This window comes from Periplaneta americana, chromosome 11, assembly GCF_040183065.1.
Source record: "Periplaneta americana isolate PAMFEO1 chromosome 11, P.americana_PAMFEO1_priV1, whole genome shotgun sequence".
In the NCBI taxonomy this organism is placed as follows: Eukaryota; Metazoa; Arthropoda; class Insecta; order Blattodea; family Blattidae; genus Periplaneta; species Periplaneta americana.
The window spans coordinates 169,306,669-169,319,989 of NC_091127.1; the positions used below are offsets into that span (position 1 = coordinate 169,306,669).

Genomic DNA, 13,321 nt, shown 5'->3' on the forward strand with positions numbered 1-13,321 from the left:
AAGGTACATTCTTCCAGTCATTCACTGTCCAGTGTTGATGTAATTTTGCCCACATTAAGCGTTTTTTGCACATAACAGGGCTTAGCAGTTGCTTCTTAATAGGCTTACGAGCCCTTCGTCCAGCTTCCAAAAGCCTACACCGCACTGTTGTGACGTGAATATTCGCCCCAGTGGTAGCCATTAACTCGCGGGTTAAGTCGACAGCAGTTAGTGTAGGATTTAATTTACTTTTCCTGACAATTAAACGATCATCTGCAGGTGAAGCCTTCCTTTTCTGGCCACAGTTTCCTTTTTTCTGGGGTGTGATGGATCCAGTCTCCCTGTATCGTTTTATGATCGAATTAATAGTAGCCAAACCGATGTGACATTCTGCAGCAATTTGCCTCTGTGTCATAGAAGAATGCTCTGCTAATGTTATAATTTTAGACCATTTTCGTGGAGTTGTATCCATTTGTACAAAACGACAGGCAAAATGTCACATATTTTAAAAAAATAATAACGACAGACCTTCAACAATGGAATTACACGTACTACAGAAGTCAATTAAAGCGGTATGAGCAGCTGTGAGGCCAACAATGACAGAAAATGTAAAAATATGTCGTGTTCAGATTAATTTGCATGCTACTGTATATAAATGGAGAAATATGAATGTAATTCAATTGTAAGAACTGGCTTCAAATTTATATAAATAATTTTTTTTAAATCGTAAAAATATTTTTTCCATGTAGCAGAAAGACAGTGTTTTACACATATCAATTTTCATTTTTGTACAAGATACAGTAATGGAGGAAAAAAAATGTTGAATATTTCCAAAAATTTTACTGCTGTAAGCTGTACCTAACCTCTTAATTCACACATGTCAAATCCAATAGTTTCTCCTATTTTGAAATTCTCGATAAACCAATATGATTTAATGCCATGATAAAATTTGAACTGGCATTCTTAGTTTACAGTTTATCATTCCAAACTTAACCTCACATTGCTATTAATTAGCAACAGATGCTTCCAGGAATATGTTTTGGGAGAGAGCATTTGTAATCAGGATCAGGAATGAGGTTAAAAAACTTGGGAACATTATAATAACTATAAACTATGATAAAAAATTATTAAACATTTCTATCTCATCCTCTTTACCGGAGGTTTCATGTGGTAGATTCTCCTTGATATATAAAGCCGCTGCTAATATCTGTCTCTCTGAAGTCACATCTAGCTGCAAAACATGAAGACGTCCTGATGATTCTTCCTTCAATTTCTTTGCAGTTTCGCTTCCGGCATCCTTGTCTCGGAAGCCAGCAAATATTGTAAACCCCTGGTAGAACAGATAAAAGCAAAGTAAGTGAAATATTCATTGGAATATAAAGAAGATACAAAATAAAAATAATTAAGAAATTGGACATGTCAGTTCTTTTATTAATTTTCATTTAGTTGCTACCACGTAATCAAACTAAATGTTTTTATGTAAGAGTATAATACTGAAAGAACTACGTGAAGTTATGTCAACATATCACGTGATGAATGTGGCTGTGAAAATAACAGTACAAGCACAAAAAGAAATATTATTATTTCCTTATCTGTCTTTTTCAAATGTGTATAGAAATGTAAGATATAAAAAACACTGATTTTAAAATGTAATTTAGGCATGATTTTAAGCAAATGTTTACAAAAAAATAAGGAAAATATAGTTAGGTATGTATTGGAATTTGTCATGAAATGCAAACTATTTAGTCTTCAGTGTCCTGAAGCTTACAGTTTTTCAAAACACTTCTTTAAACCATCATAATACTGGGTGTTCAGTTCAAAGTGTGTCATGGCTAGCTGTATGCCATCACGTGGCTAGTCGATGAGCCTAGAGAATTCAATCTTCCTACACTTCCGCAGAGGTGTATTACTTATCTGCCAGAGAAGTTGCCTACCAAGTACGGCGTTCATTCAGAAGAATACTTACCGATACGTACGGTAACGCCGGTAGTGGCAGGAATGTGAACTGCTTCGAAACGTGTACTGAGGTGAGTTTTTTTTTACTGTCGGGATATGGGGAGAGGGTTAAGACGATTACTTACGTATTTGTTGACATTAACTTCGACGGTCAACATGGACACGGAGCATTTGATTTGTATTGTGGAATGTTGCCGTACGCAACCGATGATAAGAAATAACCTGCGTACGACTTGGCCGCGCAAAACACAGTTCGAAAGAGATTATGGTAGCACACAGACCGTACAGACCGCCATCTGTTGCTACGACGTTCAAGTTATACCATACACGTTCTCAAGTTCAGATTGAACCCCTCGATTAATAGCAACTTCTCTGACACAAAAGTTGAAACTCGCTTCAAATCGCTGACTCATCAACAGTGACGTCATGACACACTTTGAAATGAACACCCAGTAGTCTATTACTATTTTTAGGACCTAAAAGAAGTAATTTATAATGTAGATGAAATGAGTAGGCCTACTTACACTATACAGAAACCAAAGGACAAAATAGTTCAAAACAGAATAAGTTAGAAAATGTTATGAAATTACAAATTGTTAATATCATAAAATAATCTTACAATCACACAGTGTACTGCCAGTATAAATATTTCGGACAGTCCTCTATCTCTAGCTTTGCTTTTTTCAAGACTTCAGGAAGAAACTGCAGGACTTGCAAATCCAGTGACTTTTTCCCCACGACAATAACTGAATATTCGTGAAACATACATATTTCTCAATATTTAATCAATAATGTATGATCATAGACAGTCACGAGAGCTATTTGGCAAATTAATCAATTTAAATTGTTAAAGAAAATGGAGTCACATGATTTACAACGTTCGATTCATCATTTCAATCAAATTGCAGAAAATTTCAATATGGAAATTTAAATTGATAGGTCTAAAGTAATGACCTTTTTTTTTAGGAAAAGAACCAGTCCAAAGAAAAATTTGCATTAATAATAAATTATATAATATTAAAATGGATCTGAGGGAGGTGGGGTACGATTCTAGGGACTGGATTAATCTTACTCAGGATAGGGACCAATGGCGGGCTTATGTGAGAGTGACAATGAACCTTCGGGTTCTCTAAAAGGCATTTGTAACTAAGTAATAAATTATTGAAGCAAGTACAACAATTTCATTTTCTCGGAAACCAAATCACACATATGAAGAAGGAAAAAACCTTAATGAAAAAATTATGAAACTTAAAAGAGTGGGGTACCATTAATAGGATATTTAAACCAACCTTGGTACAGAAACACACGCGCATTAGAATTTATAGAACATTGGTCAGATCTATATTATGTTTTGGCAGTGAGGCCTGGACAATTCGTAGTATTGTTATACAAAGATTAACTGCGGCAGAAATGAAACATATGAGGCATATATGAGATACACATGAATGGACCATATGAGAAATTGTGACATTATGTTGAACCTATCGTAGATTACCTACAAAATTACAAGCAAAATTGGAAATCACATGGAAACAAATGTTTCGATCTAGAATTCCACGCCAAATGTTGAATTATTGTTCTGCGGGCAAGAGATCCTTGGCAGACAGTTAAAACGTTAGCGAGAGACTGTAATGAGCTACTAGGCTGAATACATGGGGATGATGATGATGATGATTGTTATTACTATTATTATTTAATCATTAATGATTACTGTGGATGGCCATTTTAATGATTGCCATTTATGCCATTTTCTTGGTTCAGAATCCTTACAGAAGTGCAGATTGAAGAGACTCAATTCTTGAAGGTAAGAAAAAACAATTTATTTTCCATAGATTTCATTGGTGTGTTCCATTTCCATTTTATATGCCCACATGACAGAGACTACACATGCGTTACCTATTAGAATAGCATGAAGTTCCACTTTTATAAAGAAAGACTTACCAATATGATTTCTAACTCTGTGCGTTTCAATATCACAAAGCAGTAGTTTAATTTTAATCACATGTGTTGGTAAAAATAGATAGGTAAAAAAAATTTGACAAATGTAAATCTTTTTTCTTTCAAAACATGAAACTGTTGTCAGTCTCTTCAAAAGCAATTTGTTTATATTAACTTATATTTAAGGTCCCGCGCCGTGGCGTCGCGGTCTAAGGCATCCCGCCTAGGACTCGCGTTACGGAATGCGTGCTGGTTCGAGTCCTCATGGGGGAAGAAATTTTCTCATGAAATTTCGGCCAGTGTATGGGACCGGTGCCAACCCAGCATCGTGATGCACTTGGGGAGCTACGATAGGTAGCGAAATCCGGTTGCGAATACCAGCTATAACGGCTGGGGGGATCATCGTGCTAACCACACGATACCTCCATTCTGGTTGGATGATCGCCCACCTCTGCTTCGGCATGTGGGCGTGAGGCCAGCAGCCGGCTGGTCAGTCTAGGTCTAGGTCCTTCACGGGCTGTTGCGCCACGGATTATTATTATTTATTATTAACTTATATTTAAGTGTTTGAATAATGTAATTATTATTGTTACCTGACGATGCCATGAATCCTTGTATTCTGACGGTTAATAAATACATACATACAAAATCAACTCTAAACTTACTAAGTCGTCCAGTTGGCGAGCAATTGCATATCCTATTCGGGAACCACAATCGGTTATGAAGACTGCTTTTCCGGCTGCAGTTACCTGCAAATAAAAGCATAACATTTTAATAAATATATTGCAAAACTATTTATAACTTCAATTCTCCAGAAAGTTTTTGTTTGGTACTCAAAATAATTATACATCTTGATTACACAACTTTTAACACTGTATCACTATATGACTTTCTTGTGTTAAATTCTATCGTACCTGATTTACATGTTTCGACCTATTATAGGTCATCCTCAGAACTGGTCGTTGTTGGTCTTGGCGCCTCTTGTTTTGTTTCCTGTGAGGGTGTGTTTGTGTGGTGTAATGTGGAGTCAAAGAGTGTGTGTGTTCTGAAATTGAGTTGTGTGTTGAGAATTTCATTGGAGTGTGTTTTTGTGTGTCTGTATATTTCATATTGTTTCATTAAACCACACGAACACACCCTCACAGGAAACAAAACAAGAGGCGCAAGACCAACAACGACCAGTTCTGAGGATGACCCATAAATAGGTCGAAACATGTAAACCAGGTACGATAGAATTTAACACAAGAAAGTCATATAATACATATTCCAAAATAATTAATTAAATTCCGGATTTGCCTTTACATTTATATGTTACACACAATATGGTAATGTTTTCAGACTACTTTCCTCAGAGAGAATGAATGAGTTAACGAAGGTCAGCATTATCTGAGTATAAACATATCTACAAAGTGTCCCATTTATCTTGTGTACCTATTATAACTTCTTTGTTTGGATAGGTATTGGAATTTTTGTTTTTGAGAGTTATGTTAGAACGAGGGGCTAACATGAGTGTAGAGATTTGGTGCATGTAATTACATTATGGTACAAGATACACGTGACGTCATCAATTTTTCAAATAGTACTACATACTTTAATCATGTTAGATTGATTACACACATTAAGACGAGTTCAAAAATGTATCACAATGTCACCTTCCCAATCAATAACAACAAAATTCAAAATGAATGCCATCAGAATGTGCCGTTTGTTGTGGAGCCCCATTCATCTTGTGCATTAACTTACACAAAACGAAAGACGACTGACGTTCGTACACGTTGTATGTTGTGTGATTGCTGTCTTAACATGTAAACAAACCACAACTACGGCCACAATCCACATATAGTGGCCTGCACGTTCTCCGGACCTGTCGCCACTCGACTACTTCCTGTGAGGAACTGTAAAGTACAGTGTGTACCAGAACTTTCTGACAACACCAGACGACATGCAGCAACGCATTCGACAGGCTTGTGTGTCCATTCAGCCAGTAATGTGCCGGGCAGTCATACGGTCTTTCGGGGAATGCCTTCGAATGCGTATTAATGTGAATGGTGACTCTCAAAGCATAACATTAACACATTAGGAATACATTCTTGTTTCGTTTTGTTGTTGTTATTGATTAGGAAGGTGACATTGTGATACATTCTTAAACTCGTTTTAATGTGTGTAATCAATGTAACATGATTAAAATATGTAGTGCTATTTGAAAAATTGATGACGTCACGTGTATCTTTTACAATAATGTAGTTACATGCACCAAATCCCCATACTCATGTTAGCCTCTCGTTCTAACATAATGCTAAAAAAAAAAACAAAAATTCCAATACCTATCCAAACAAAAAAAATTAATAGGTGCACAAGATAAATGGGACACTCTGTATATCTGCATGTTTTTGCCAAAAAAATACCGTATTGTTAAAATTTTTATTTCAATAGCACACAAAACAGAAATGCGTGTTATTATTCGGTTGAGAAGCTCTTATCATCCAGTCTGCTGTCCAAAAATCTGAAAGTTAGAATTTATAAAACAGTTATATTACTGGTTCTTCTATATGGCTGTGAAACTTGGACTCTCACTCTGAGAGAGGAACATAGGTTAAGGGTGTCTGAGAATAAGGTGCTTAGGAAAATATTTGGGGCTAAGCGGGATGAAGTTACAGGAGAATGGAGAAAGTTACACAACACAGAACTGCACGCATTGTATTCTTCACCTGACATAATTAGGAACTTGAAATCCAGACGTTTGAGATGGGCAGGGCATGTAGCACGTATGGGCGAATCCAGAAATGCATATAGAGTGTTAGTTGGGAGACCAGAGGGAAAAAGACCTTTAGGGAGGCCGAGACGTAGATGGGAGGATAATATTAAAATGGATTTGAGGGAGGTGGGGTATGATGATAGAGACTGGCTTAATCTTGTACAGGATAGGGACCGATGGCGGGCTTATGTGAGGGCGGCAATGAACCTTCGGGTTCCTTAAAAGCCATTTGTAAGTAAGTAAATAGCACACAAAACAACGAAAGAAAATTTGGAAACTGGAATATTAAAAACTGAATAGGATTGTTTATATAATTAATTGGAGTATCAGCCAGAAGGAATTTATAATAATAATAATAATAATAATAATAATAATAATAATAATAATAATAATAATAATAATAGTAATATTCAAAACAGAACGAAAACAAGGAAGACAATTTTGGCATTTATTTATCTTAATTATGATAATGTTAAACAGAAGGACTGAATGTAGTGTATTATCAATATTTCTTACATTTAAACATATTAAAAGCAGCCGAATCATGTAAAATTATACCATTGTGTTCAAGGGCGCTGTGGTGTTTATTTCTGCAGTAACCGCGTATGCTATACGTTACTGTGTAACTTCCGTACTATTAATAGGGAAATATGCCAGTGGTCACGTTAATTTGGCAACTCGTATAGATTCAGGTCACGACAACTAAAATTAGTGTCCCCAACTTGATTTTGTATGTATTGAGTTTACAGTGTAACAAAATGTATTTGTGTTGTTAAAATAGAATAAAACGCGAAAGAATAGAATGTAAACATCGTGCTAAAGGCTGTGTTGTACAATGTTAACGTACTTCTATTGCTTGTTCTCTCAAAGAGCACTTTAAATCGTAGCATCGGCACCGGTACGTGATTGACTTTCTAACTAAACGGTGCTTAAGAAATTGCCATTAATTTCTTCTTTCGGTTATATTAAGACTGCTACAAGTGTATGGGCAAATATTAAGTACAAAAAATCCAATTTGTAATACAGGTCTCGTAATTGTATTGTATTGTATTGTATTGTATTGTATTGTATTTATTAACATTCCACGGTATTCATACATGCTTACAGCTAGAATATGGAACAAGTCAAAAAACTTAATACTATTATAAAATCTTAATTTATAGTCACAGTCTAGATGAAATATATACAGACGAGATTTACAATATAGTCTACTAGTACAACACATAGTTTTAGTATCAATTTCATGAAGTGTTATTGAATGTCATGAATTCACCTACAGAATAGAAGGCGTGAGAAATTAGGTACTTCTTTAATTTGGCCCTAAATAATTTTATGTTTTGAGTTTCATTTTTTATATCGATAGGGAGGCTATTAAAAATGTTTACTGCCATAAACGCACTCCTTTTTGATAGCACGATAGACTTGCCGATGGAGTATGAAAGTCATTTTTGACATGTATTTATGCTATGAACTGTTGAATTAGTTACAAAGTTTTCACGATTACATACTAGGAAGATTATTAATGAAAAGATATACTGACAAGCCATGGGCATTATTTATAGTTTTTTGAAAATAGTCCTATACGATTCCCTAGATTTGACACCTACTATTATCCTAATTATTCTTTTTTTGTAATAGAAATATATTGTTACTATCTGTGGAATTTCCCCAGAATATTATTCCAAAACTCATTACCGAGTGGAAGTATGCGAAGTATATTGTTTTTAAGGTATTGATATTTACTATCTTTTCCATAGATCTAATAGCAAAACAAGCTGAATTTAGTTTGGGGGTAATTTCTTTAATATGATTTTTCCAATTTAACACATTATCGATTTTTAAGCCAAGGAATTTGGTTGTTGTTATTTCTAATAGTGATCTATTATTAATTATTGCGCTAGAAATTTGCGACGTTGAATTTGGACAGGATTTAAATTGAATTATGTTAATTTTGTTACAATTTAATACTAATTTATTGACTGAGAACCAGTCACATATTTTGAAGAGAATTTCCTCTGTTGAAGATTGGAATGTGTTGGAGTTATTGGCTGTAATTACTATACTTGTGTCATCTGCAAATAATATGGGATGACCTACATCTTTTATTAGGGGGGCAAGATCATTTATAAACACTAGAAAAAGTAGGGGACCTAATAGTGATCCTTGAGGAATTCCATTACTAATAGTTTCCCATGTCGATGCAGATTTCATAGTTGTATTGATTTCAACTTTCTGTTTCCTATCTATGAGATATGAGTGAAACCATTGGTGTGCAACACCTTTAATTCCATAATAATATAATTTATCTAGCAACCACCCAGTTATTGGCACCTTAAGGACATTGGATGAGGAAATCTTAAATTTCTATGAAAATACTCTTTACTGGAACTTAGAAAAACTCTCATAAATAGAGTAAAGATTGACGAATGCAATGGTAATATCAAATAATATTTTATTTCACAATTAATGCAACAATGTCTTGTTAAATATTTAGGATCAAATATGACAGTTATTGGCACCCTCTGTAAAAGGTTGCAATTTAACCTATAAGTCTCATTTCTTAGATAATTTCCTGCGCTGTGGGGCGTAGACTGCGCATGGGCAGGAAAGTTATTAGGCGCAGTTCGTCCATCCACCTTACACTGATGGCTAATGTGTGGCATAACTATTAGGACACGGAGCTAGCTTGAAGTCCTTTTACAAAGGAAATATAATTGAATATGGGTGAATATTCTGAAATGGATAAATGTATGTCCCGGCTGATTTAAGGAGTTTCTTGAAAATGTTAACTGATTACTTTTGCGTTTAATTAACTCTCACATGTTTTAGTTGGAAACAAAGCATAAAAGGATTAATTTTAAAATTTATAATTAAAAAATAACGTCCAAACGTCTAAATGTAACTACGGTCCGTATGTCCCCAACTACATTTTACTCTGTTTTACTAAGTTTTTCTCGGAATGTTTCGATTTGATTTTATTTCCTCGACCAAGATTATAAAAATAAATAGTTAAAATACTTATGAAAGACAGGAATTGTTGTTTGTTTAATTCTGAAAGGACACAACTTTAACGTAAAGTTTGTTCCCAAAAATTTCGTAACGCCAGTCCCTCGAAATAAAAGAGCTACACAAAAGACAATTTTGCTTCATGTGGTAAATTTTAACGATTGGTAGTGATGAGAGGTCAACATGGTGCCAGTTAAAAAACTTTTCGTCCATTGTCGTAATTTATTTTATTCAATAATACAAAAATCATCACTGATGACTGAATGTTATGTTTTCTATTGGTAACACCGGTCCCAGGTGGCATTAAATATAGTTTGTATATATTAAACTTTCGTAGTATATGCAAAACATTACAATGTTTGTCGACTAAAAATCTAACCTCCATGATATTTTTAACGATTTATTTTGTCAGAAGTATTGCGGAAATTATACTAATTTGTAACGGTCCCTGTAACGTCGGTCCCTTTATTGTGGGACCGAGGTTTCATTTAACATACAATTATTAAGTACTGGTGGATAAAGTAACTTCGAATATTATTTCATGTGATTGTTTATAGGAAAGAAAAAAAGTCTGATTGAAAGTAGGAAATATGGAAGGGAGAAGATACGTAGGCAGAGGGCAAATATGACTGAAGAGGAGTTGCAGAAAAAAAGGGACTATGGCAAAGAATATAAAAAAAATAAAGAAAGAACATAGCAGATATGACTGATCGTGAAAAAAGAAATGTTCGAAGACAAGTGAAATCTGAAGTACAGAAGTTTAGAAGATACCTTAAACAATGGGCTGTAAGGGAAAGATAACAACAATCCCTTGGTTTTTTTTAATTAGAAAATCTCACATAAAAATTTTTTTAAGCTCAACTGATACCAGAATCTTCAATAATAGAAGCAAATGTAACCAATGTGAGAAAAAAGTACACAATTTAATATAATATATTTTTTCCAGTTTTGTTATTCATATTTGCCCATTTCAGAATATTCACCCATATATGCCTTACTATTATCCCAAGCTTCGAGACTTCGGACGTACTGAGTATACTGGGTGTTCAGTTCAAAGTGTGTCATGGCTCGCTGTATGCCGTCATGTGGCTAGCCGATGAGCCTAGAGAATTCAATCTTCCTACACTTCCGCAGAGGTGTATAACCTATGAGGCGGAGAAGTTGCCTAGCAAGTACGGCGTTCATTCTGAAGAGTACGTAACGCCGGTAGTGGCAGGAATGTGAACTGTTTGGAAATACGTACTGTCGGGATATGGGGAGAGGGTTAAGACGATTACTTACGTATTTGTTGACATTAACTTCGACGGTCAACATGGACACGGAGCATTTGATTTGTGTTATGGAATGTTACCGTACGCAACCGATGATAACAAATACCCTGCGTACGACTTGCCGGCGCAAAACACAGTTCGAAAGAGGTTATGGTAGCACACAGACCGTACAGACCGCCATCTGTTGCTACGACGTTCAAGTTATACCGTACACGTTCTCAAGTTCAGATCGAAGAACGCCTTAAATAATAGGCAACTTCTCTAACATATAAGATGAAACTCGCTTCAAATCGGTGACCCAATAAAAGTGACGTCATGTCACACTTTGAAATGAACACCCAGTAGTGGTAAAGCGTACAGTGGGGGTATTGTAGAATGAATGCCAACAAATACAGTACGCAAAGAAAAACGCTCTGGATTTGAAGATTCTGACGAATAATTTGGTTTTCATAAAACCCATTTTGAAACTGTGTTTGAAGCTATTACACGGTTAGAAAAGTCAGAGCAAGAGATGCCGGAAGCCCTCAAATTAATTGAGGAAATGACACAGAGAATTAATGAGACACCAAGTACACCGGGTACTGAACGTGTAAAACAGAAGTGGAAATCGGACCCAATAGAGCAGTTCAGTGGGAAATACGCATAACGGCGTCCATACCATAAATTTTCGGACATGGGTTTCCTCTTAAAACTGATATATTCCTATTAAATTATATTATAATAATATGACATGTAATAATAATGAAATTATTGAAATTGATGTATTAGAATGTTTTAGAAAATTTCAACCCGAACATAATATAGGATTTTTTACGTTCTAACTATACGAAATATAAAGAAAAAGTGTTGTGATGCAGCAAAATAAGAATTTCTGAAAATTTGCGAGATTAGTCTACATGTTTTCAGCAACTACGATATCAGGTAAACTAGCTTACATTACGCCATCTATCTGTCCTTTCCTCTGTGTAGGCTTTTATGATTTATCTTTAACTATTAGACAAACTTTGTTCATATCCAGTATCTACATGCCAATTTAACTTAAAAATGTAATCAACTTTATCAAAAAGTTAATGGTTGCGATTTACTCGAAATCGGCTATAAACATTTTTTCATAATTTTATTTTTTATACAAGGTGAAATTATAAATGAAACGATATAGATCAATTTTATTAGGCCTATTTATTTTATTTATTTACTAGAGCTTCCCCAAATTACAGCCTGCAATTAGACAAAGCATAGATGATGAAAGATAACAGAGTAAGAAAAAAGTAAACAAGTATACAAACAAACAAACAAACAATGGTAGTTTACAGAATAAAAAAAAGTTACAAGTAAAGAAGCAATGAAAGCTAATAAGAGAAAGAAAAATGATAATGGTGCGTCAGTTTTTTCAGTACACTGAATTAGAGTCCATATAGGTGGTTCCGTAAAAGTTTGACTGACTAATAGAGACCTTAAGACAAGAAAATTAGAGTTAATTATATTTATATGAACTACTTTGTCAAATTGACTTAATTCTTGTCGTTGTGATAATAGACCAAAAATATATACCAGTACTTCAATATCGTATAACAAATTAATAATATATCTGCAAAATTATGGGCCTATTACAAATCGGAAACCTCAACAGAAATATTAAGGCTTAAAGTTTCTTAGAGGGGAAAGAAACTGGCCACACTAACCCATGTCTTTTGGCTTAGTTGCCTCATGAGTGATGCCTTATTGGTGTCACTTATGAGGTTCATACCTCTCTTCGAGCATTGACTAAACAACAGACAACAACATTTTCTATATGAAACACTTTATAAAATTAACATTCCAGAAATAGAATAAAATTCTACCTGTACTATATCTATATAAAAACTTTTCTTTTCTGTGTAAGTGCGTAAGCATTTCCTAGATGGAGGAGACATTACAATTGACAGTTTAACGTTGGAAGCAGAGTCCCTCTTTGAAGTACAGGGACATCATTTTATTTTTACTTCAACTTTTATTGTACCTGAGTTTTTGAATGTACTTCACTCCCACCCCTTCTACTAACGAAGTTCCAACCCAGCTGTCCACACAGAAACAAGGTCGCAGTACTGAGTTAGTGATTATAGTACGTTTCAGAAATATGTTCGCGTTTTCCAGTGACGAAAACTTCCAATATTGAATCATATTTTCGCACAAGTACTGTCGTCCGTTTGCCTACGTCGCATCCCGATTTCCCCCCCACCTGCTTCTGCTCGCTCCACTGTAAAGACTAGTAGCTGGGCTTTCTTAGCTATTTTCTGAAAACATTAATTTCTGTTAGGAATTAATTGGACGTCTACGTAATATTATGCAACTGTTTAAAATAACTTAAATAAAAGGACCTCGTTAAGTAATTAACTGTCACGTGATTCCTCCCTTTCTACGATCCTGCGACATAATC

The 13,321-nt window shown here is 34.8% G+C and overlaps 1 protein-coding gene across 1 annotated transcript in view; it reads right to left on the minus strand.

Moving 5' to 3' along the window:
* Positions 1 to 13,321, minus strand: part of LOC138709585 (D-beta-hydroxybutyrate dehydrogenase, mitochondrial) — a 43,080-nt gene that overhangs the window by 16,101 nt on the left and 13,658 nt on the right. The window contains exons 2-3 of the mRNA XM_069840468.1: positions 4,539 to 4,622; positions 1,135 to 1,309 (exon numbers count right to left, since the gene is read on the minus strand). Coding sequence (XP_069696569.1) covers positions 1,135 to 1,309; positions 4,539 to 4,622 — 259 coding nt within the window. The remainder of the gene's footprint in view (positions 1 to 1,134; positions 1,310 to 4,538; positions 4,623 to 13,321) is intronic.